General features: G+C 39.4%; 1 protein-coding gene across 1 annotated transcript in view; it reads right to left on the bottom strand.

Annotated features, from left to right (window-relative positions):
* The window catches only part of LOC131255501 (AP-1 complex subunit gamma-2-like), a 101,910-nt gene that overhangs the window by 5,546 nt on the left and 72,051 nt on the right, over window positions 1-24,313 (bottom strand). The window contains exons 10-16 of the mRNA XM_058256242.1: window positions 20,202-20,324; window positions 19,989-20,084; window positions 14,338-14,465; window positions 2,902-3,006; window positions 2,525-2,805; window positions 1,781-2,080; window positions 1,499-1,674 (exon numbers count right to left, since the gene is read on the bottom strand). Of these exons, the coding sequence (XP_058112225.1) occupies window positions 1,499-1,674; window positions 1,781-2,080; window positions 2,525-2,805; window positions 2,902-3,006; window positions 14,338-14,465; window positions 19,989-20,084; window positions 20,202-20,324 (1,209 nt within the window). The remainder of the gene's footprint in view (window positions 1-1,498; window positions 1,675-1,780; window positions 2,081-2,524; window positions 2,806-2,901; window positions 3,007-14,337; window positions 14,466-19,988; window positions 20,085-20,201; window positions 20,325-24,313) is intronic.

A 24,313-nucleotide genomic window follows, 5' to 3' on the forward strand; every position in this document is an offset into this window, starting at 1 on the left:
ATGTATTGTTGTACGAAATCAGTCCAACCATCCCATCCGGCCTATTTAACCAACCAACCTTCCATCTAAACATCCATCGATATTGCAAAATATCAACAACACATGATATTTCACCAAGAAATCATCAACAATTGGAAAAGAAATGGAAGATTGTGGTCTCAATATCGTGCATGTTGTGATATTGATAATATCGAGATATTATTAATATTATCAAATGACAAATTGAACACTACATACAACCATGTGCCCATGAAAAAAAAAATTAAGTAAAAATTTTTCTAATAAATAAAATTTTGATGATATCAATTTGTTGCTAATATTATTGAAATATTGTCGATACACTTATGATACAAGCATTACCTAGAATTTACATAGTTGAAAATATTGGCGATACATTGGCGACATTGATGCATTGGTAATATCGATACGTTGGTGACACCTAAAATTTACATAGTTGAAAATATTGGTGATTACATTAGCAATATCGATACGTTGGCGATACTTAGTGATACATTGCTGATACCTGAATTTTCTAATACTACTAGCGTTATCGATATCGCTACCAATGTTATCGGTATCACTGAGTTGGAGATAAAGATAATATCAGAGATATTTCGATAATATCGAAGATAATTCGAACACGGATGACAGTAATGTAATTGTTCTTTAATGCCATGGGTTTGACAAAGCACTAATACATATTAAAAACGAACAATAAAAAAGTTATGGTAGTCTACTTCTTTTTCTTATTTTCCTAATAATCTTCAAGATTTTGGGCCAAAAGAATGTTCTGCCAAGTGCCAATATGAACCAGTAGCATCCGATATGGGTCCGATATGCACTATATCAATTGGTTTTTGGGCCTGGAAAACACCTCTCCCACCCCCTCACCTAAAAACCTAGGTATTGATATTCAAAAACTTGATTTTGTCCTTACACCTCTTGGTACTCCATCTCAACATCCTCATTTCAAATACACTTGTTCTATGAAAATATTGCTCCTTGATTGCACAGCATTCTGTATTATAAGCATGCCTGGTCTTATCGTTGTACTATAAAATATCCCCTTCAGTTTGATTGGTAAGCGGCGATCAAATAAAACTCTAAAAGCACGTCTCCACATCACCCGCTCAACTGAAATTCTATTAGTAACATCCTTCTCAATCTCTCCTTTCCCATAAATTATCAAGATATCAGAGATGGTTATTTTGGTGTACTTTTGGTTCATCAATTTTAACTAATTCCTTGTTTCTACCCTATTTTTTACTAAAATTGCCTCCCAACAAAACATAAATACCACATGTAGTCCAATTTTATTTAGAATTGAATAAACAAACTTGTTTCAAATGTAAAATTGATGCCTGGATCTTTTTGTGGGTAAATATTGACATATTAGTAGTTAAAACTGGGAAGTGCTTATGTAAATGTTTTGTAGTATAGAACAAGGAATTGCCGAACAAAGCGGGATGTCCCAAAGATGAGTGTCATTTAGCATTACCTTTGGAACAGCTGCCTGAAAAACAAAATCTGTGTAAATATTTGATGACATATTCATAATAGTAGCCTGAATCAATGTAATTTGTGATTTCCCAGGCTGCTTCGAGAAGCTGAACATTATCTTTAGTGACTTGCTCTGGAATGCAAGAATAGATGGATAAACTGGATTGCTTTCTCCTGGAAGCAAAAGAAAATATACATCATTATTTTGTAAGAAAATTTCAGAACCAAAAAAATCAAATGTTAATCAAGATTCTGAAGACCAGACATAAATTTCCATTACCAGGAGTCGATAAATTAGAGGACAAACCATCCAATAAATCCATTACTGGAGCAGATCCTGCAGCAGACTTTGTCTGAACAACAGTATCTTTCACAGAATCCAGTAATGATATTTGAGAGGCTTGGGCAGAAGCTGGAGAAGAAAGTGATGACAACGTATCTAAGGGAGACATTGATGGCATGTTATCTTGATTGGCTAATAGCAAATTAGGTGCTGACAAATTATTTTGCCCAGGAGAAGTTCCAATTGACAAAAGATCCAGTAGAATATCTGCACCGCCTGTTGAGGCCTGGCTCATACCTTGAGATAAAGATTACAAACAATTATCAATACACATGGATAAAATCAAAAACCAAGTTGACTATCAAGAACACAGGTCAGGAACACTGAATCAGGATATACTTTTATAAACATCAGCAGAAAAACGACAGACAGACATCTAGCTTAGCAGTAATCAATGTAACCAAAAATAATAAGAAGAAGAAGAAGGCTGGGTTTGGTTCATCTTATAGTATAAAAGACCCCAAACTATAAAAAAATAAATGAGCAAGACATCATAAAAGTGCCACTAACTTGGCAGCACAATCTACAAAGACATGAAAAAAAAGAGGGAGAACTTATGGAGCCTACCTTGTTATATTTGTTTGAATCCAGGGACACAGGTCTAGTAACCGGAAAGCACAGAACATAACAGAGGCACCAAAAAAAAAAAAAATTTGAGAGCAAGACAGGCGTGAAAAGGACCTGATACAGGAGGACTGGGCGTCAAACCTACACCCAACAGATCCTGCAGAAAATCACCACCAGAAGAACTTGGTGCTGGGGCATCATCTGAACTCAGATCAAGTAAATCTACGAGCGGAGCTGCAGGAGGTTTGGCAACTCCATTTGGAAGATTAAGTGAAGCTCCTGAAGAGATAGATTTGCTAGTTTTTTCGGATGAAAGGGTCGCCGGAGAAGAGCTGGTCCTCTTTAGAATATAAGCTGCCTCATCAAGAACTGGCATTCGTTCAACCAAAGCAGACCTGGGTAGATTCAACCAACAGTTTGTAAAAAACGTCATGCATTCCCACAAGAAAACCTCAAGAGTGCGAAAACTGCTAGAAAGATCAAATACCAACTTGATATTTTGATGCTTCTGAATAATAGAATTGAATTCAATGGATCTTTGCTGCAACTCGAGAACCAGGCTTCCTTTTTGTTGGATGATAATTTCTCTTATTCTCCTACAGGGAAAAAAAAAATCAAGAAAATCATTTGCATTCTTCACAATAATAGGAGGAGATTTGAAATAAGAAAAATACTGTGATTGCATATAACTAATCCAGATAATCAAGAAATTGGAAGGATAGTGCCTTAAAAAGATATGAGAAGGATAGTGTCTTAAAAAGATGTGAAATACAGTATCAACCTTGCACTGCAATGTAATATAACTAAATATGGTCCCCACAAAAAAGATGTATCTAAGCATATCAACATATATCTAAAAAAACCGTCAGGCCTTGTCTCAAAATTTTTGAGGCTGCACTCAGTTTACCACTATGGTATTAGTATATATATAAATGCCAAGATTGTTCCATTCCACCAATCTAATCTCTCTTTTACTTTCAATAGCCCAATTTTTGTACTAATTTTGGGTTACTTTGGTCTGCCTCTTCAAAAAAGAAAAAGAAAAATGCTTTGGTCCGCCTCTTGCTCTTTTGATACAAACTGAAGAAAAACTCTTTTCATTTATCACCTAAAATCTTCATGACAGCTCCCTCTGTGCAGATATTTAAATCCATTGAAAGTAAGTCTATTGCATTTAGCTCTTTATATTATGTTTATGACTCTAGTTAATTTCTCATTTTGAGGAATTCTTCAGAAATTAATTTCTCATTTTGGGGGACTCTTCAGAAATTTTGCCTCGGTCTTAGTTTTCCCTCATTGATAATCACTTCTCAAAGAATCCTCTTGGGTTCTTCTGAATTCATTTCTTGATGTTTGGTTTTCCTTGCTGATAATCTAGTGCTTAAGTTTTCCCATTTCCTCTCAATATATATAAATAAATAAATAAATATATATATATATATATATATATATAGGGCATAAGGTCAATTGATTATTGATAGGCCACCCCTCCATCCACTGAGCACATTCAACTGCCGGAAAGCATCTGTTCAAAATGCTAGGAAGTGTAAATGTGTAGGAAGTAGGAGCCTTGTTACCAAGCAGGAGCAGAAGCATCACCTCCAGTAGAAGGTTGCTACAATTAAAATCTATTTCCATTCATATTTTACCATGAATATACGTATGTGCATCTCTATATGTTTGCATATTTGAATGGTCACATGAATTTTATTAAGACTGGACAAAAGTAGGAGATAACAATTCAGGAACAATACAGGATGATGAGGGATCAACCAAAACCGCCTACCCACAAATTACAAAACTCCATATCAATATAACCCAAAGAATCTTCTTCTGTACACTGCATAAAAATCTGTAGCCACATAGCCCAACATATAGTGACCAAATAATATCCATGATTCAAATTTGATATGGTCCAGCCTCACATCTCAATCTTCCAGATCCATCAGGGAGCATGATGGAAGATGAAGTGCTTGATTTATATCGAAATGAAAGGATTGAAATTATCATATGGAGATTACAAAACCACACAAGTAGCAAGGAAAAGGATATGATCGTGATATTGAGATTACCCATACTAGTAGTTCATCATTCATCATCAGCATCAAAGCCTTATCCCAACTAAAGGAGGTCGACTACAAGAACCTTTTTTTCTGCCATTCCACTCTATCAAGGGACATCTCCTCAGTTAAACCATAGGTCATCAAATCTTTTCTCAATAGATCCACCCACAACCGTTCAGGCCTTCCATGCCCTTTTAGAGACTTCAACTTGAACTCACTCGTAACTTAGCAGTTCTTGGTCTCCCTTGCACATGGCCAAACCATCTAACTTCACTTTCCCTCATCTTACTACCTATTGGTGCTACTCTAATTTCCCCAAATGCACTCATTTCTATTTCTATCCTTCCTCATCTTGCCACTCGTATATCTTAACATCACATTTTAGCCACACTCATCCTACAAATATGTTGTTCCTTGACTACGCAACATTTTATCCCATAAAGCAAGGTTGATCTAATAACCATCCTATAAATTCTCCCCTTCAGTTTAATTGATATGCAGAATCACATATAAATAAATAAATAAAATAAATCCAAAGTCGCATCTCCACTTCCACACTTCAGCTGTAATTCTACGAGCAATATCCTTCTCAATCTCTCCACACTTATGAATTATTGACACTAGTTTTTGAAAATAGTCATTTGGGATCCCTGGTCAGCAATCTTAAACTAATTCCTCATTTCCACTCCTATTGTTACATAAATTGCATTCCACATACTTTGCTTTAGTCCAACTTATTTTAGAACCATTAGATTCCAAAGCATTCCTCCATAGTTCAAGCTTTGTGCTTACCACTTCCCTCATCTTGTCAATCAGAACTCTGTCATTTGTAAACAATATTTGAGACTCTTTGACGCAGGACAGCCCTAATTATGATGCATGCTCATGGAGATAATTAAACAGCGGAAATAAAATGAATAAATGATCTAAAATTCTAACAATAATCATCATAACTGAGAAAATCATAAAGAAAATATGCAATGGAGCGGGCCATCACTACAACCATGGAGTATGGAATTCAATTACTACTTAGGTTGGATCCGGCGAGGGATGAGACCTCCCGATCTTGCATGGTCACACCCAATCGATCAATGAAGATCACTAGTCCGAAAAACCAAGAAGTTTCTCGGATTAGAGATTTGAGAATTTGGGGATTTAGGGTTTAGATCGGTTCTCAAGATTTTGATCGAAGAGGAATTAGCCAAAACAAAAAAAAATAGAAGAAAGAAAGTTATTACCTTGAGGAAGTTGGAGGGGCACAAGAAGAAATTAGAAGAAGAAGATCAAGGGGAGAGAAGAAGCACCATTAGAGAGAAGAGAGGAAGGAGGCAACCAAAGGGTTTGCTTTTCATTCATCAATAGTTGAAATTCGTGTTTAGGGCTTTACCCCACTTAAATAAGCAAATAAAGACATAAAATTACTAAAATACCCCTAGGATAAGCAAATAAAGATATAAGATTACTAAAAGACCCCTAACTAAGTCAAAAAACGTGCAAATAACATAAGTATGGGAAAGTTTGGGCGCTCGGTCTTCTTTCTCCAATCTTCCTTCACATGTGTCTTCCCTAAGTGGGGTCTTCTATATGTCCAATCACATGTGAAAGGTCTTCAGCTCCTCAATAGTTGCCTATCCACAAGGACGGCACTTGTGGTTGGCGCTTTCTTCGTTGGTACACCTTGAATGCACTTGTGTCCGCATCAATTCCCCTCGGGTGAGAAAAACTCGACTCCGACGAGTTGAAACTTTTATAGCGCTCGAGTAGATCTGGATCAATACCCTGCAATGCGTCGCCCGACAGCCACGTAGATTCAGACGATGGTTTGTTCTTCCACTTGACAAGATACCTTTGGAAACCTCCATCTCTCGTGGATACTATCTCGTCATCCAAGATTTCCTCAATTGCTTCTTTATGGGTAATGGGTGGAGGAGGGGGTGGAAGGGGTTGGGTAGCAAACTCAGAAAAAGGCCATGAAAGGGACGATGTATCAACAATGGGAGTATGGGCACGGACTAGATCTTCCACATTAAAAGTTGGATTAATGCTCATTTCAGATGGAAGGTCAACCCGATACGCGTTGGACCCAACTTTTTGTAATATCTTGAATGGTCCAGCACTACGCGCTTGTAATTTCTTTGCAGATCCTTGAGAGAATCGCTCTGGCCTTATTCGCACCATTACATAGTCTCCTTCTTGAAATTCTTGCGCTCTACGATGAGAATCAGCTGAAACTTTATAATCATCATTGCTCTTATTTAACCGCTGTCTAATATGTATATGCAAATCATGAATATGGCGTGCGAATGCATCGGCTGACTCAAAAGACCTTTGGGTAACAGACATAGGTAAGAGATCTATGGGCATTCTAGGTTTATAACCACTTACAATTTCAAAAGGACTCAACCCTGTAGATCTATTAACTGACCCATTATAAGCAAGTTCAGCAGTTGGTAAAATTAGGTCCCAAGTCTTAACATGTTCACCCACTAGACAACGTAGAAGATTTCCAAGGCTACGGTTTACCACTTCAGTTTGACCATCTGTTTGTGGGTGGTAAGCAGTAGAAAATTGCAAACGAGTTCCCATAATGTGCCACAGTGTCTTCCAAAAATAGCTAGTAAATCGAACATCACGATCAGACACTATGGTTTTAGATAACCCATGGAGACGCACCACACCATCAAAAAGATACGAGCAACATGAGACGCATCCGACGTCTTCGAACATGGGAGGAAATGTGCCATTTTAGAAAAACGTCCACAGCGACAAAAACGGAATCGTGCTTTTTTATAGTCTTGGGAAGCGAGCACAAAGTCCATACTAATGTCTTGCCACGGACATGTGGCACCGGCAATGGCGTGTACAACCCGGTATTTTGCTTTCTTTGCTTTGCGAGCTGACATGTCGAAACTGCCCTAAAACTTTGGCTACGTCTCGCGTGAGGCTGGCCAATAGAAATGATCTTCCACGAGGGCGATAGTCTTATCACGACCAAAATGGCCTGCTATCCCTCCTGAAGCTCCCAGATTAGGAATTCTGGAAGGGACATACGGTGAATACAAAGTCTGTCTCCCTTGAAAAGAAAGCCATCTTTAAGAACATATTCACCCATAATATGCTGGTCACTAGAGAGCGACGCGTAAGTACCCCCAAAATCAGGACATATGGGGTATTCATCTTTCAATTGCTCAAATCCGACTACCTCTACACTCAAGGAGTTGAGCAACGCCACTCTCCTACTAAGGGCATCCGCTGGTTTGTTTTCAACCCTGGCCTTGTGTTTCAAAACAAACGAATATTCCTGAAGAAACGCTACCCACTTGGCATGCCTTGGGTTGAGTTTCTTCTGAGAATGCAAATATCTCAAAGCCTCATGGTCAGAAAACAAAACGAATTCTTGCGGTAGGAGGTAGTGTCGCCAATGTCTTAGGGATTGCACTACCGCATAAAATTCTTTGTCGTAAGTGGAGTATTTTTGTTTTGCCTCATTCAGTTTTTCACTGAAATAGGCCACTGGGTGTCCTTCTTGACTCAACACTCCACCTATACCGACACCAGACGCATCGCACGCTACTACAAAGACTGTAGAAAAGTCAGGTAGACGCATGACAGGAGCTTCCACCATCTTGCCCTTAATTTCTTTAAAAGCCTTGACGGCGGCTTTAGACCACACGAACTCTCCCTTTTTCATGCACTCGGTAATGGGAGCCATGATCGTGCTAAAACCCCTAATGAACCGACAATAAAAAGTTGCTAGGCCGTGAAAACTTCGCACCTCATGAATGTTCCTTGGTTCTGGCCACTCAACTATGGCCCTGACTTTTTCAGGGTCTGCTTGCATCCCTTCAGATGACACTATAAATCCTAAGAACACAACTTGGCTAGACATGAATGCACATTTCTTAAGATTAGCGTACAACTTTTCCTTCCTAAGGACACTACAGACCTTCTTTAAATGTTCAAGGTGTGATTCCTTAGTAGTACTATAAATAAGAATATCGTCAAAGTACACTACTAGGAATTTTTCCATGAACGGCCTCAAAGCTTGGGTCATCACCCGCATGAAAGTACTGGGTGCGTTAGTCAAGCCGAAGGGCATGACCAACCACTCATACAACCCATCTTTCGTCTTAAACGCCGTCTTCCACTCATCTCCTGGGCGTATACGAATTTGGTGATATCCACTCTTGAGGTCTATCTTAGAGAATATAGTGGACCTGGCCATCATGTCAAGCATATCATCAAGTCTAGGTATAGGGAACCTATACTTGATAGTAATTTTGTTTATGGCACGGCTGTCCACACACATCCGCCACGTGCCGTCTTTCTTTGGCGTCAACAATGCAGGCACGGCACACGGGCTCATACTCTCTTGGATGAAACCCTTTTGCAGAAGTTCATCAACTTGCTTCTTCAACTCTGCATGCGCTGATTATATGTAAAGACTTAGGTTTGGATTTCCCCATTTCTCTAGGCTCACTTGCCTTCTCATCCTTCTTCTTTCCTAGTGTATTCTCAGGTGGCATGGGATTAAGTTTGATCTTTTTACCATTATACATAAAAGTACAAGCATTCGAACGGCCAAAGATCGTGACATCATTATCGAATAGCCACGGTCTACCTAGGATAACATGCCCCACATCCATAGGTAAAACATCACACCACAGGGACTCTTTGTATGACCCAAACTCGATGGGGACTAGACATTGCTGGGTGACAGGTAGGGATGTCTTGTCAACCCAAGAAACTTTATACGGGTCTGGATGAGGTGTGGATTTCAGTTTTAAGCGATCTAAGGTACTAATGGAAATCACATTCTGACAACTTCCACTGTCCACTATCACCTTACAATTCTTTTCACCACACTTGGCAATAGTGTAGAAGATAGTGCTTCGACGCCAGTCAGCACTACTTCTAGACTGAGCTAACACACGCCTGACTACTGCAAGCGTTGCTTCTCCATCCACTTCTTCATCAGTAAGTCCTCCTTCAGGGTGATACTCTTCAACTTCATAATCACCCTGGTCATCTCCACCCTCGTGGGATTCGCCTATAACTAAGGCTCTCCCACGGCTCTTCGTAGGACACTGATTAGACATGTGGCTAAGGTTGCCACACTCATAGCACCTCACTTGGCTCATGTTACTAGGACCGGCACCAAGAACCCCTTTGCCCTGGTCCTCCCTAGGCCTAGGCGGAATGGTCGCCTGTGCCCTAGGTTGATTACCAATATTATGTCTAGTTCCTTGGGAACTAGATCTAGCATTGGAGTCTCGGGACTCAAAACGACGAACGACAGGAGCCTTCAGATACTGCTCTAACTCCTGCACGACTTGATATGCTTCATCTAAGTCCGTTAAGGGCCGAGTAATAAGCTCGCGCTGAAGATCCGCACAAAGACCCGTCTTAAAACGCGAGAGCATTACTAGAGGGTCTTCTCGGATATCACATCGCATCACATACTCTTCAAATTTAGCGATGTAGTCAGCGGCAGGCATTGACCCTTGGCGTAAGGATTGCCATTGGTCAAGGAGCTTCTGACGGTATGAGAGAGGAAGGTACTTCTCCTTCAACTTCTCTTTCATCTCATACCAATGTGTGATAGGGGCTCTACCAACTCTCTCTATCCTACGCTCGGTGTTAGTCTAGAAGAGCTTGGCTTGACCCACAAGCTTCATCTTAGCAAACCGCATTTGACGGTTTTCTGACATGCCATACCACTCAAAGTAGTGGTCCATGTCAGCAACCCAGTCAAGGAATGCCTTGGGATCCAAGCGCCCATCAAAACTCGGGGCCTCAACTCTCACACTCTTCATCGCACACTCATCTGGATCATAACGGTCTTGATGACCACATGTGGCTCGTGCCTCTCGCATCACACCACGATCGTTACCACGATCTCTATCCTCACTACCACCACGTGTGACAGCACGTTCTTCCATGATTCTTTCCACTTGGGAGTGCGCATCTTCCCCTACAGCGGGGTTTTCCTTTTGGGACGCCTCTAGTTGCTCCACCTTAGTCATGGTGGTGGTAATTTGGTTCTCAAGGCGGGCAAACTCACGCCTTTGACCCGCTTCTAGGGCGGTTATCTTTTGTATCAATTGAGCAAGTTGCTCAGATAACTGCTCGTTATTCATGGTAGGTTGAAGTCCGAAACCTCTACCTCTTCTCGTGGGCATACAATGAAGACTTGAACCAAACTCTACCTAACTAGACTACTAGGTGCTATGACTTTCAAGATGAATGCGATGAATGCAAAACTACTATGAACTGACACAATTAAGTTGAAACAGGAAACAACTCAAATCTGAAAATTTTCCAGATTAGGAACTTTCTAAAATTGAAAACTTTCTAAACCTGAAACTTTCCTAAGTTAAACCTAAAATCAAAACCCTAATTTGATAACTCGATCTAGACAAAAACCATGCAAGCCTAGGCTTTGATACCAAATTTGACGTAGGACAGCCCTAATTATGATGCATGCTCATGGAGATAATTAAACAGTGGAAATAAAAGGAATAAATGATCTAAAATTCTAACAATAATCATCATAACTGAGAAAATCATAAAGGAAACATGCAATGGAGCGGGCCATCACTACAACCATGGAGTATGGAATTCAATTACTACTTAGGTTGGATCCGGCGAGGGATGAGACCTCCCGATCTTGCATGGTCACACCCAATCGATCAATGAAGATCACTAGTCCGAAAAACCAAGAAGTTTCTCGGATTAGGGATTTGAGAATTTGGGGATTTAGGGTTTAGATCGGTTCTCAAGATTTTGATCGAAGAGGAATTAGCCAAAACAAAAAAAAATAGAAGAAAGAGTTATTACCTTGAGGAAGTTGGAGGGGCACAAGAAGAAATTAGAAGAAGAAGATCAAGGGGAGAGAAGAAGCACCATTAGAGAGAAGAGAGGAAGGAGGCAACCAAAGGGTTTGCTTTTCATTCATCAATAGTTGAAATTCGTGTTTAGGGCTTTACCCCACTTAAATAAGCAAATAAAGACATAAAATTACTAAAATACCCCTAGGATAAGCAAATAAAGATATAAGATTACTAAAAGACCCCTAACTAAGTCAAAAAACGTGCAAATCACATAAGTATGGGAAAGTTTGGGCGCTCGGTCTTCTTTCTCCAATCTTCCTTCACATGTGTCTTCCCTAAGTGGGGTCTTCTATATGTCCAATCACATGTGAAAGGTCTTCAGCTCCTCAATAGTCGCCTATCCACAAGGACGGCACTTGTGGTTGGCGCTTTCTTCGTTGGTACACCTTGAATGCACTTGTGTCCGCATCACTCTTTGTCAAGCCCCGACAAATTCTCTACAGGGACCTATAGTATGCTTTCTTCAAGTCAATAAGACCATGTGGAGATCCTTCATACCCTCACAATATTTCCCCATTTGTTGTCTACGTGGAAAAATGGCCTCAATGGTTGACCTTGCTGGCGTAAATCCAAACTGACTTTCTGGTACATTTGTATCAAGCCTTAATCTTTGCTCGATCACTCTCCCAAAGTTTCATCATATGACTCAAAAGCTTAATCCCACGAGAGTTAGTGTAGCACTCTCCTTTTTCTTTATTCTTTAAAATTGGAACCACAGTACTTTTCCCCCATTCATCTAGCATTTTCTTCAATCTAACGATCTTGCTCGGCAACTTCATCAACCAAAATAGATCAATGCCTCCATGCACTTCCAAAACTCTTTTGGTATATCATCTGGTCCAACAGCCTTTTGTTGTCTTCATTTTTCTTATATCTTCTTTCACTTAGTATCCTAATCCTACGAAGGTATCTATGGCCTCCAGCCTCATTTGAGTTTATGATTCCTTCTATTTCTAAGCTCCCACAAGTGGTCATGATTTAGCAAGTCCTAAAAATAGCTGCTCCACTTTCCTTGACCTCGTCATCCTTACCACCTTTGATAGTCTGATGATAGCTCTTAATACATAAAACATGATTTAGGTCCCTATCCTTCCTTTGTCTCAACTTTGCAAGTTTGAAGAAAACTTTCTCACCATCTCATCCCCAATCTATAGTATACAACATCATATGCCTTAACTTCAGCCAAACTACTTGTTTACTGCCCTTTTGGACGATTTTATGCTCTTTTACATTTTCCTCCTTTCTAGTACCTTGTCAGGCCATGAAACATGATCAATTCTTGCTAATAGCCTTTTGGACCCTATCACTCCACCATCAAGTTTCTTTAAATTAGTCACTTTTTTGCTCTAAATAATCCTTTTAACTTCTTTTGCCACTTTCCTAATGCACTCTATCATCTAATTTTATTATAACATCAACTTCTTCACCATTACATTTTCCTTCTTCCATCAATTTATTACTGAACACCATTGATTTCTCTCTTTTCAAATTCTACCACCTCATTCTTGGACAAACGTCTATTAATTTCACTCCCTCTTCCATCTCTTAATGGAGACATCCATAGCCACTAACATATGTTCTGTAGTTAAACCAATACCAGTGGTTAAGATAACAAAAAATCTACCAGGGGAAGTAACAACTAGAAGGAAATTAAAGCAATTAGCAGTTTATGGGTATTTTTTTTAGGAATGACAACTCGGGAGTCGGGAATTTATTAGCACCAGACAAAAGAGAGTACAAAGGTAGGGGAAGAAAAGTGATGGTGAGAGATCAACCCTCTCCTCCAACAATGACAAAGGACGCACCCTCCAACAGAACCACAATATCCACCGATTTACAAACCTTGAAATGGGTAACTACCAAAGCCCATAAAAAGACCCACCCCTTTGCACTAGGGAAGATGGCTTTGTTACTTTCCAATTAGTAGTAGATTATATCGTTCCCTTATCTCCGTATGGACCAAAGACCGGATAACAAAGACAAACTCCATAACATTTTTCTTCTTTTTTTCATGAAAAAGGCTCCCATTTCTGTGCCAGGACCAGTTTATGCATATATTCTGACAAACAAGATGCACAAGCTGATCCTTGTGCTTGCGAAAGGCAGAGTCCTCACGGTGGACAACCTGCAACAGTGAGGAATGATCCTTCCAAACGTATATCCTCTTTGTCAGAAAGAGGCCGAGTCCATCAACCACCTATTCCTACACTGCCCATTTGCAGTCGAAGTTTGGTCCTCAGTTCACAATAGATTCCAACACGTGGGTGGCCCAACTCCATTTCTAGCTTACTCTCCGGCTGGTTCGACATTAGAGTGCATGATGGTAACACCCTCTCCATATGGCGTCTGGCAGTGATGGCTGCCTTTTGGGCTCTCTAGAGACAAAGGAACTACGGATGCTTTCAGGATGCTTCGTCTCAATCATCTAGAGTTTCTTTCCTTCTTTTGCACGATCTAAAGGAGTGGGCTGGGAACCTTTCAGGCAGCGACAACATCATGATCTCTTCATTGTGATTTTGGGCTTGTGAGCGGCCTCTGGCTCTGTCGAGCCTTTTGCCTCTCAAGCTGTATAGCTTTTCGTTTTTCTAGGTCTCTGCTGGTTTTCCTGCCCCTTTTGGGGTTAGGTTGTGTTTGGCTTCCTTTTCTGTCTGGGTTTTCCCAGTCTTTTCTGGGTTCTAGGTTGGCGTTGCGTTGTACAGCTGGTTTCTTCCCTTTCTTTCTCTTTGTTTGTTTGTTGCTTTTCTTTGGGTTGCATTTGCTCCCCTTTTTATATATTTTTCCAACCTTCAAAAAATAAAAAAAATAAAATGCACAAGGACCTTACATTGAGCATCAAGAGTTATGTGAAGAGATTTGTTCAGCTTATTGGACATGCTGAAGAGAGTGGAGTAAAGAAGATGAAATCTTGTGCAAAAGAGCAGTCATAAATCATAAAAGCATATGCATCACTGAAAAAGAAAAACAAACTTACTGTGAACAATGCGGGAAACGAGATGAGAGCTTTAAAAGAGCAATTAGAGACATTGCTCGAGTAGTGATGTCTGACATGTGACGTCTCAAGGCAGACTCGATAACATCCACAGCATCGGATTCTGTTACCTGCTATGCAAACTTTGTGTTGGTTGTGTGCTTTCAAGAAGAAGAGACTGAATGAGCAAGATACAAATAAAACAAATCAACAGAAAAGTATAAATGCAAGGCAATTTCTCTTACATGCTACCTTATAACAAACTAAATAAGTATTTGCCTGCCGCATGATAGCAGCAATGTTTAATGAATTGGCAGCCCATTCAAAGGATGTGATCATGTGAAATAAAACTTACTTTTAACCGATTCCTAATAACCCTGTTAATTGGCTATGAGACTAATCTTTTACTCTCTCTTGGTTCACACATGCAGTCACCAAACCTTAGTTCATAGAGTAGGATGTGAGCAGGAGAAGATTCAGGTGCAGGAAAGGAGGGCATCTGTTACAAGATGTTGGCAAGTGTAAATGTCTAGGAAAAGGGAGTGGGAGTACGACTTTGAAGTAAAAGAGTGAGCAGGAGCTGGACCAGTACAGGGGTGGTGCCACACTAAGGGGTTCCTGAAACAAAAGGTATAACCTGTGTGCAAGGGTCAAATTTTTGGATTGCCCAAGCCTTTATAACATGTGTCCTCATTAACAGATCCCCTTTCTGCTTCTTCCCAGCCTCGAGGCCCCTCCGGCAAGGGGACCCTCTTTCCCCATTCAGTTTCATCATTGTTTCTGAAGTGATGAGTCGTATGTTGGAGATGGGTCGGTCAGTGCATTTATTCCAAGGTTTTGCGGTCCCTAATTTCCCTCATAGAGTCGGTCACCTCCAATTTGTAGATGACAGTTAATCTTCTATGAAGCTAATGGGCTGATGGCGGACAACCTTAGAAAAATTATAAGATATTTTGAGGTCGCCTCGGATCTAAGAGGTAATCTCATCAAAAGTGAGTTGTTCAGGGTTCACCCTGTTTGTCTCAGAGATTCCTTGCTTGCTAACATTTTTTTGGTGCAAAGTTGGGGCCCTTCCCTCCACTTATATGGGCCTGTCTCTGTGTCAGGAAACCTGCCAAGCATTTGTGAGATAAGGTCTGGAGATGATGTTAAGGAACTTATCCCCTAGGAAGAGTAAGTTTCTCTCCCTCGGGAATAAATTAACCTTGATTAAGGCTCCACTCTCCACTTTACCTTTGTATTTGATGTCCCTCTTCCAATACCCCAAGTCGGTTATTGAGAAGATTGATAGATTGAGGCGGAACTTTTTGTGGCGGAGGGGGTCTTCCTCAGGCAAATTTCATCTCCTTATCTAGAAGGAAGTTCGCAAGCCCACTTCTGAAGGGGGTGTTGGGATCGAGAAGGTAGATGAAGTTAATTTAGCTCTCCTATGTGAAGGGTGTGGAGGTGTGGGGTCAAGGAAGATAGGCTGTGGAAGTCCATTGTCATTGGCAAGTACAGTGTTTTAAATAGTGAATAGCGTGTAGCATAGCACTCGCCCCTATGAAGCATGAGGCGTAAGCTACATGCTACTAGATTTTTATTCAAGGTTGCACTTGGTTACACCAATTTCATAATATTATGCACCAAATTATACTGATTAATAATGAAATTTAACAAAATTGCATGATATTTGGTGCAACTAAATGCAACCTAAAGTAATAAGAAAGGACAATGATTAAGTATAAAGGTAGAGAAGAGTAACGAAACTAATTTAATATTGTTACTTACATTATTTTACTAAAAGCATTGAAAAGATTATCTAATTTTTATTGAAAATAGAAAATGTAACAAATCATTGAAAATATAATTGATTTTGTTGTAATGAAAAATAACTTGTAATATAAGCTACATAGCGTATAGTGTATAGTCTATAGCATGTAGCGTATGCAAATTATCATGTAGCGTAGGCTACACGTGACTTAAGCTATTTCCATGAGCTACGTAGCGGTGAGGCTAAGCTACGCTATGTAGCGTGTACACGCTACATAGCGTAGCTATTTAAAACATTGGGCAAGTATGGGTCTTCTTGAATGGGGTGGTGGATTAAGGGTTCTTCCTTGTACCATGCTTCATCGTCTTGGAAAGTTATTGCTAGGGTAGCTCCTAAGTTCATTGAAGGTATGAGTTTCTGAATAGAGGAGGACTCTCAGGTCAGGTTCTGGGGAGGTGTTTGGTGTGGGGAATTTAACCTTAGGTCCGTCTTTCCTAGGCTTACCGGCCTCTGCCTAAATACGGATGTTTAAATGGCTAATTGCTTCTTCTCTAGGTGTGGTGGAATCTAGGTCCCCCCTTGCCATAGAAACCTCTTGAATAAGAAGATCATCGAGCTAGCTTGCCTTCTTTCTTGCACGCATGGTGTCCAACATGATCTTGGCGCTAAAGACTCTAGTTTCGAGATTGGATAAGTCTGGTCTCTTCTTGGTGAGATGTTTGTTTTCTCTAATCTCATATTCTTGGGCCCAGGTGCCTCACCACCCAATTGTTGTTGTTGTTTGGTCCTACGGAGCTCCCCTTAAGGTGGTTGCTTTCGCCTAGTTGGCTGGTAGAAGCAAGATCCTGACGGTGGACAATTCATGCAAAAGAGACCGAGGTGTTCCGTAACGGTAACGGTGGCCGTAACGGCCACCACCGTTACCTTTACGATACGGGGCATAACGGTTGTTACGGCCCTGTAATGGCCATTACGGTCTTTCTTTTTTATTTTTTATTTATTGAAAAAAACCCCTGAAAAACCTATATTTGCCCCGTAATGTTGATTAAAAAGTATGAAAAACCTGTATATGTACCATAATAGACCATTATGGAGCTATTATGGCTTTTATAGGGGATGTAACGTGCTGTTAATAGCAATTATAGGTCGTTTTTTTCCATAACGGCTGTTACGGCCGTTACAACCTCGTAACGTGTAACGGTTGCCACCATTACCTTTACGTAATGGCCTTTACGGCACACCATGAAAGAGACATGATGCTTCCCAATGGTTCCCTTCTTTGCTTCGAGGAAACAGAATCAGTGAACCATCTTTTCATTCACTGTGCAATGGCTGGGGAGGTCTGGAGCAATATTCTTTGCCACTTTAGCATGCTATGGGTTATGCCATGCTCTTTGAACTCCTAGCCTAGCACTCGGCTAGCCCTAGCAAGAAGGCCTCCTCAAAGTAGAGTATTGCTCCTCTTAGTCATTTGAAACCTTTGGTTGGAGAAAAATGGTTGTTGCTTTAGGAATAGAAAGTGTTCTATCACCAGGGTCATTGAAAGGGTCAATTTATGTATTAGGGAGCGGGCACCTTAATGGTTGGGCATTCTTGTATATGTATTTTTCCTTTTTCTTTGTTTTGGTCTCTATTCTCTTCTTTTTGCCCTTGCATTAGACTATTCTCCTACTACATTTTCTTTTAAAGATTATAAGCATATTGTATGTCCTTGATAGTGGAGTGGCAAAATAAGATTCATGTAGCTAACCGATCCCAATTAGTTGGGATGAGGATTAGACGATGATGATCATATTGTATTCCATAAGCGTATGAAAAATCAAATATAAAGAAAAAAGATAAAAAGTACCAAACTACTTGCCAATCCGAGGCCAATCATCAATAGTTATAAGGGGCCCACAAATACACCCATACTGGGTAACAAAGATCAATGTTTTAAATATCACCGATATATCCCATGATATATCTTGTATCCCATGTGTGTGATATGAAACACACAAGTAGTGCCAATATATCCCACATGTTCGATTCAGTAAGCATTTTCAATTTTCGATCCCTTTTTTCTTGAAATTATGTTAAATCAGTGTCAAATGGTTACAAATCCATTGGTTATTTATGATTTGCATGAGAAAACATGGAGCTGGAGCATTGATTTCAACATCCATTGGTTCTTCATGTTATCCATGTTTTTTTTCGAAATTTTCCTTCAGCCAGTTGTCAATTGAGACTAATTCCGAAGTATTTAAGAGTATTTGATTAAATGATCATTACATACATTCTAATTTCAAATTTTCAATGTAGGTGGTCCGATTTCGGAAAAATTGGAGAAATTTCAAATTTTCTCCAATTTCTCCCAAATTTGTTGCAATGTTGCACTCCAAACATGAAATCAAGAATGAGGGCTGATTACCGATTTGTTAAGTCCTTGTCAATTTTTAGAAAATAAAAATCATTTTTAATTAAAAATTATTAAAATTTATTAAAAAAAAAAATTTCAAAATTTCCCTTTAACCAATTGCCAATTGAGACTAATTTCAAAGTGTTTAGGAGTGTTTGATGAAATGATCATCACATACACTCTAAATGTTATGCATTCAATTTGAATATATTTGCATTAGTTCAGTTAGACGGCACATAGCTTAGGACCCTGTACAAAGTAAACCTATTATGTGCACTTCTTTTTTGAGATGTTATGATTTAAAAGTGTGTATTAAGGTCTTTTTAGCAATCCCTGAAGTTTCATTGAAAAATTCAACCATTTTTCCAATGTTTCCACATGTTTCCAAAAAAGTACGATAAATTCAAGGTATTCTGTTGGGGTATTGGTGGGTGTAACGGTGCCCATCGTTACCGATACGGATACGCCCCATATCAGCCGATACGGGTCTTGTAGCGGTGTAATTTTTTTTGTCAAAAAATTATAAAAAAATATCCATTAAATCCGATATATTCTAAATATTCTTAATATGCATTCATTTATAATTTGGAACATGTTTATGGTGGTGTAACGGTCCACTCTTTGGTGAGAAGTTGTATCGGACAATCTAAAAATAGTCCGAAATTTAAAAAATAAAATAAAAAATATATAAAATCACTAGATTAATCTATTCTACTATGATTAACACATAATATTCTACCATTAAAACAGCAATACATTGAAGAAAAAAAGATTTTTCGTATTTTTTTTAAAATTGGCCGAAAATAGAAAAAAAATAGAAAAAAATATAAAATCACTACCATAATCTGTTAAATGAATATTAAAATGTTCTACTATGATTAACACATCATATTCTACCATTAAAACAGCAATATATAGAAAAGAAAAAAAAAAGTATAAATACCTATTTTTGAAGAATTTTCGAAAAATGGCCCACGAAGCTTCAAATCAAGAAAATCATTAATATAACTTGTTTTGATCCTTAATTTCAAGCTAAGGGGGGTCGGAATTTGCAATAAAATGATTTAGGAAGAATTTGGAAGAGAAAAGTATCAACAAATGTAAAAAATCAGAGCTTAAAAAGCAAAAGAGTTGTTTTCTGACCGTTACGCCCTAACCGTTACAGGGCGGTAACAGCCGTTATGGCTACAGAATTGAGGGGGTGGCCGTTACGACCCTGTAATGCTTAACGGTCACGACCGTTACCATTACCTATCAGCCATTACGGCCGATACGAAACCGTTTTTAAACACCTTGGATAAATTACCTGATACAAACAATGTATCCCGTGCGATAACCGATACGTATCTATATCCCAAGGATGCGCTAACGTGATACCAATATTTCGAACACTAATAAAGATAACCAGCACCAGATCATTTTTCTAAAGGGTAACAAAAAGGGACGCAAAGCAATTACTGGTAAGCTCATAAAAAAGGTCATTTATAGAGATGATGTAGTTACAGTCATTGGTTCTTCTCCATCAAGCACCCCAGTATTATTAACCAGCATTTCACCATATTCTCCAATGCACCAGACTGCCACTCGAACAAGACTTTCCTGCGCAATTTAAGTTAAACAACCACCTCAAAATAAAAAATAAAAAATAAAAAAAAGAGCAAAACAAATTACATGAACTGTTAATTAGCCATGGTTATGATTTGTAATGTAAAATACCTGTTCACCTGAAGTTTGGAACGCCCTGTAAAGGGATCTTACAGTATATCCATGAAGGTCTGAAGCGTTGCTGACAACAACTATAAGGGCATGCCATACCTCATCTTTTACATAATTGCCAGCCTATGAAATAAATAGAAAACATGAGAGGAATTAAATGATTCACATTGCACTCATAAGATTAAGCCAATACAAGGGAATGAAGAAAATTAAGACATATTGCACTCATCAGATTAAACCAGTACGGGGGAATGAAGAAAATTAAGAGAAATCATACATGCCCTCTTAAAGAAAAAGATAAAATTAAAAGCACAGGCTCTCCTTGTTAGAACTAAAACATTAATAAACACAAGCTACAAAAGTACCAATCTTATGGAAATATTTCTGTCAATATTCATATTTCAAAAATGTATCCGTAAGTACTAAACTGGAGTTTTTTTTTTGTTTTCCTTGGATTAGTAATTCATGCAGGATGTTGCACTCTCTAACAGATGGGGAAACTCTTCGCCTGAGGTAATCCAAAAACCCTATTTCCCAAGCAAAACACTAGCCCTTCATATTTCCAGGGCAAACACGGAACCCTTTCTAGTGCAGAACGTAGATTATCATCCTGCAGAAAATCACAAACCTTTGATTTCCCCTGAATCACAAATCCAACATCATCATATGCAGATCGAAGTATCCATCATGCGAAGATCAAAAGATCCTTTCAGAGTGCCAAGCAAATAAGGATCCAAATCCAAACCAAATTCCAGATAGAAATACAGGTATCCATGTTTCTATTCCCTCACTTCCCATCCAACATTTTAAAAAAGCTTCTCAATCAACCAAGGCTTGCACTTCAAAAGGCATTAGAATGACCAAATAGGCATACTAAATGCATCAAAAAGAAAATTTTACATCTAACCACATCCCATAGCACACGCTCCAAATTCAAATACAGAAGAACTTGGCCTTTGGTGCATCAAAGTTCACCTGGCTATGAGCATCAATTTTGACATATGGACATGCGTATTGACAGCCCGAATTTGACAACTTCTCAAATGAACACAGCTAAGGATATCTCACATGTATTGGATTCTTTTAGGAAAAAAATGGTCTCAGCAATATATTTTCCAATATTGCCCTTAAAACAACAAGCAATTGTGCAAACAAACAGGCATATTTGGAAGTTACCTCAAACCCCATCTTTGTAAGTGTCCATCGGTACAGTAAAGCCTTCCAATGGCTTGACTGAAAATGGTTAAGAATAGACCAATTGCTACAGCAGAACATGTGAAGAGTTTCTTTGTGAATTTTTAACATCATGCAAGGACTTCCTCTTTTCATGATGTTAATGATTGTTCACATTCCCACATTCCACACTGTGCTACCAGAAATCCTAATACATGACATCCTCAGGTGCTAGCAGGGGGGAGGTCCTTGGAAAGAGGGGACTGAATGGGGAACGAAGTGCAATTGTCAGCCTCTTCACTGGGTAGCAGAAATCTTGAAGCATCCTCGCATCCTTTCAGAGAAGATAAATACAGGGTTAAACATGGCTAATACAGAGTGATTGACTCTGAAAAACTTGCCAGCAATGATGAAAAACATCAGAATATCAAGAAGATGACTGTGTATGTCAGAGTCCATCCAGACAACAAGTGCAACTCTTGGGTTGATCTGGGAGTGAATTTGGGATTTATCTTATTCTGGAAATCCTGAATTGCTCAAGCATCTGTTAGCACAAATGGAACACGGATGGTTTCATTAATGATCCACCGTGGATGGTAGATGGGGTTGCAAAATGAGATGACACAGGTAGCAAGTTGAAAGTCGATACTACAAAAGGTCAGGGAAGGAAATCCAGAAGTTCTCAAATAAAGAAATATCGTGGAACGTTAGAGCCATGGCAATCCAGATTGAAGAAGAGCAATTCAAAATCTGGCAAGGATCAAATGTGATCTGGTGTTCAGATAGGGATGTCAACGACATGTAGGGAGTAGTCAAAGGGCTTCATCGTCATGTGGAATTGTTACCCAATCACAGTCGATGATCTGTGATGGGGAGAGTTTTCTTTGTCTTTATGCTGCCGCTCAGCGGAAGATGGTTTCTAGAAACTATATCTTCAGTCTAGAGGCCAACTGATCCAGTCAAAGGAAAGATCTATTGTCTGAATGATCAACAGCTTTTGGGACGTGGAATCTTCCTTGGTGCGTTGGGGGAATTTCAACACCTTCGCATTCGAATAATCAAGTGGTTGAAAGATGACTACATCTAGGAGGTTTGCAGACTTTGTAGATTGAAATAGTTCATTCTTCCCCTGTGATGAGAGACATGCGAAGTAATAATCAAGAGCAGCCAGTTTGCTGTTAGAACAGATTCCTGATTACTGTGGATTGGGACGCTCAGTTTCTGGAGGTGGTTCAGTCTGTACTCCGAGGCATTGTATGCTAAAATGTTTACATAATGGCCATTACGGAATGGTAACGGTGGTAACCATGCCGTTACGTAATGGTAACAGTGGTAACCATCACGTGTTACAGGGCCAAAACAGCCGTAACGGCGGTTACAGAAAAAATGGACCGTAAGAGCCCCATGATGGTCCCATAATGGCCTCTAAATGGGCCCATGATGGTGCCAAAATAGATTTTTTTTCAAAAATAAAAATAAAAAGTTGATAACAATGGTGGCCGCTACGGTCACTGTTACCGTCATGGAATACCTTGTTCCTAGGCCTGCATCAATCAGGCGTCCATCTGTTTGGAACCCTCAATTATTGCAGTTACTTTCGCACTCAGTTTTCAAATTGGTGGCTGGATGAAGAAGGTTATCTTCATCTAGCTGCTGCATGGTGGGATGAGTGCAATGTGGAAGGTATGTTGGGCATCGATTCATGAAAAATGTTTCAACTTATCAATGCAAGCCAAAAACATGGAGCACAGAGATGCTTGGGCAAGATAATGTCATCAAGGAGGAACTTCAAACTTCTGTAAAAACGGTGGAAAGAAAGAGGAATATGGCAATTTGAATAGGAAAGAAAGGGAGGAATTAGGAGCTCTGAAATCATAGTACAATGAGATCCTTGGAAGGGAGAAGGCAGCATGAAGACAAAAGTCAAGAGTGATATGGCTAAAAGAAGGGGATTCCAATACTGTTCTTTTCCATACGATTGCTAATGGAAAGCAGCGTCAAAACCACAATCATAAAAATCAGGTTAATGGCCATCTTGTGGAAGGGATGCCACTTATAAAATCATTGATTGTGGATTTTGTTACGTGTTTCTTTGCTAAAAAGATCCTAAGACGAAAGACAATGGGCTGCATTTCAGGCCGATTTCCTCCGATATGGACACTTAGTTAGAGAGAGACTTCAAGGAAACTCAAGTCAACTGTGAAAGTATGTGAAGAGATAAGACACTGGGACCAAGTAACAGTTTCCCTGTGGCCTTTTTACAAAACTGCTAAGCTATCATGAAAGATTTCCTCATGAGCAATTTCAAGGAAACTCAAGATAGAACCATACTGTGCAAGGCTCTTGATACCATTTTCAGTGCTCTTATTCTGAAGGTTGGAGGGGCAGTGAGTCTTCACTCCGATAAGCCTTGCTGGCAACGTGTACAAAAAGATGGAAAATGTCTTTCTAAAAGACTGAAGGAAGACATGAGTCAGATATTTTCATCATAAAAAAGGACGTTTGTGTGCGATAGACAGGATTTTAAACTGCATTTTAGCTGCCAATAAATGCATTGGTTCGAAGAAGAGATCGCAAGCTGGGCGGATTTTTTGTAAAATTGACAGAGGACAAGACATACAATTATGTCAATTAAGTCTATGCTTTTATTCTCTTCCGATAACAGGCTTTGGGAGCAGATAGATAAAATGTGTCCGCATGACCACATGCCACTGTATATGTGGTGCATATGTATAAAACTCAAACGATACACACCATGGGCACTATATCCCTGATATCACGGTGATAGTGCAAATATATCCTCATAGTAAAATTACAAAAGAAAAGCTGCCGCACACATGTATCAGATCCTTGCCGTACCTATAGCCTAAGAAGTAATAATTTAGACAATCACAACAACAATAACCTAATATATCAAAATTGAGAGGATCATAGTACCC

This window comes from Magnolia sinica, chromosome 9 (assembly GCF_029962835.1).
Source record: "Magnolia sinica isolate HGM2019 chromosome 9, MsV1, whole genome shotgun sequence".
NCBI classification, from domain to species: Eukaryota; Viridiplantae; Streptophyta; class Magnoliopsida; order Magnoliales; family Magnoliaceae; genus Magnolia; species Magnolia sinica.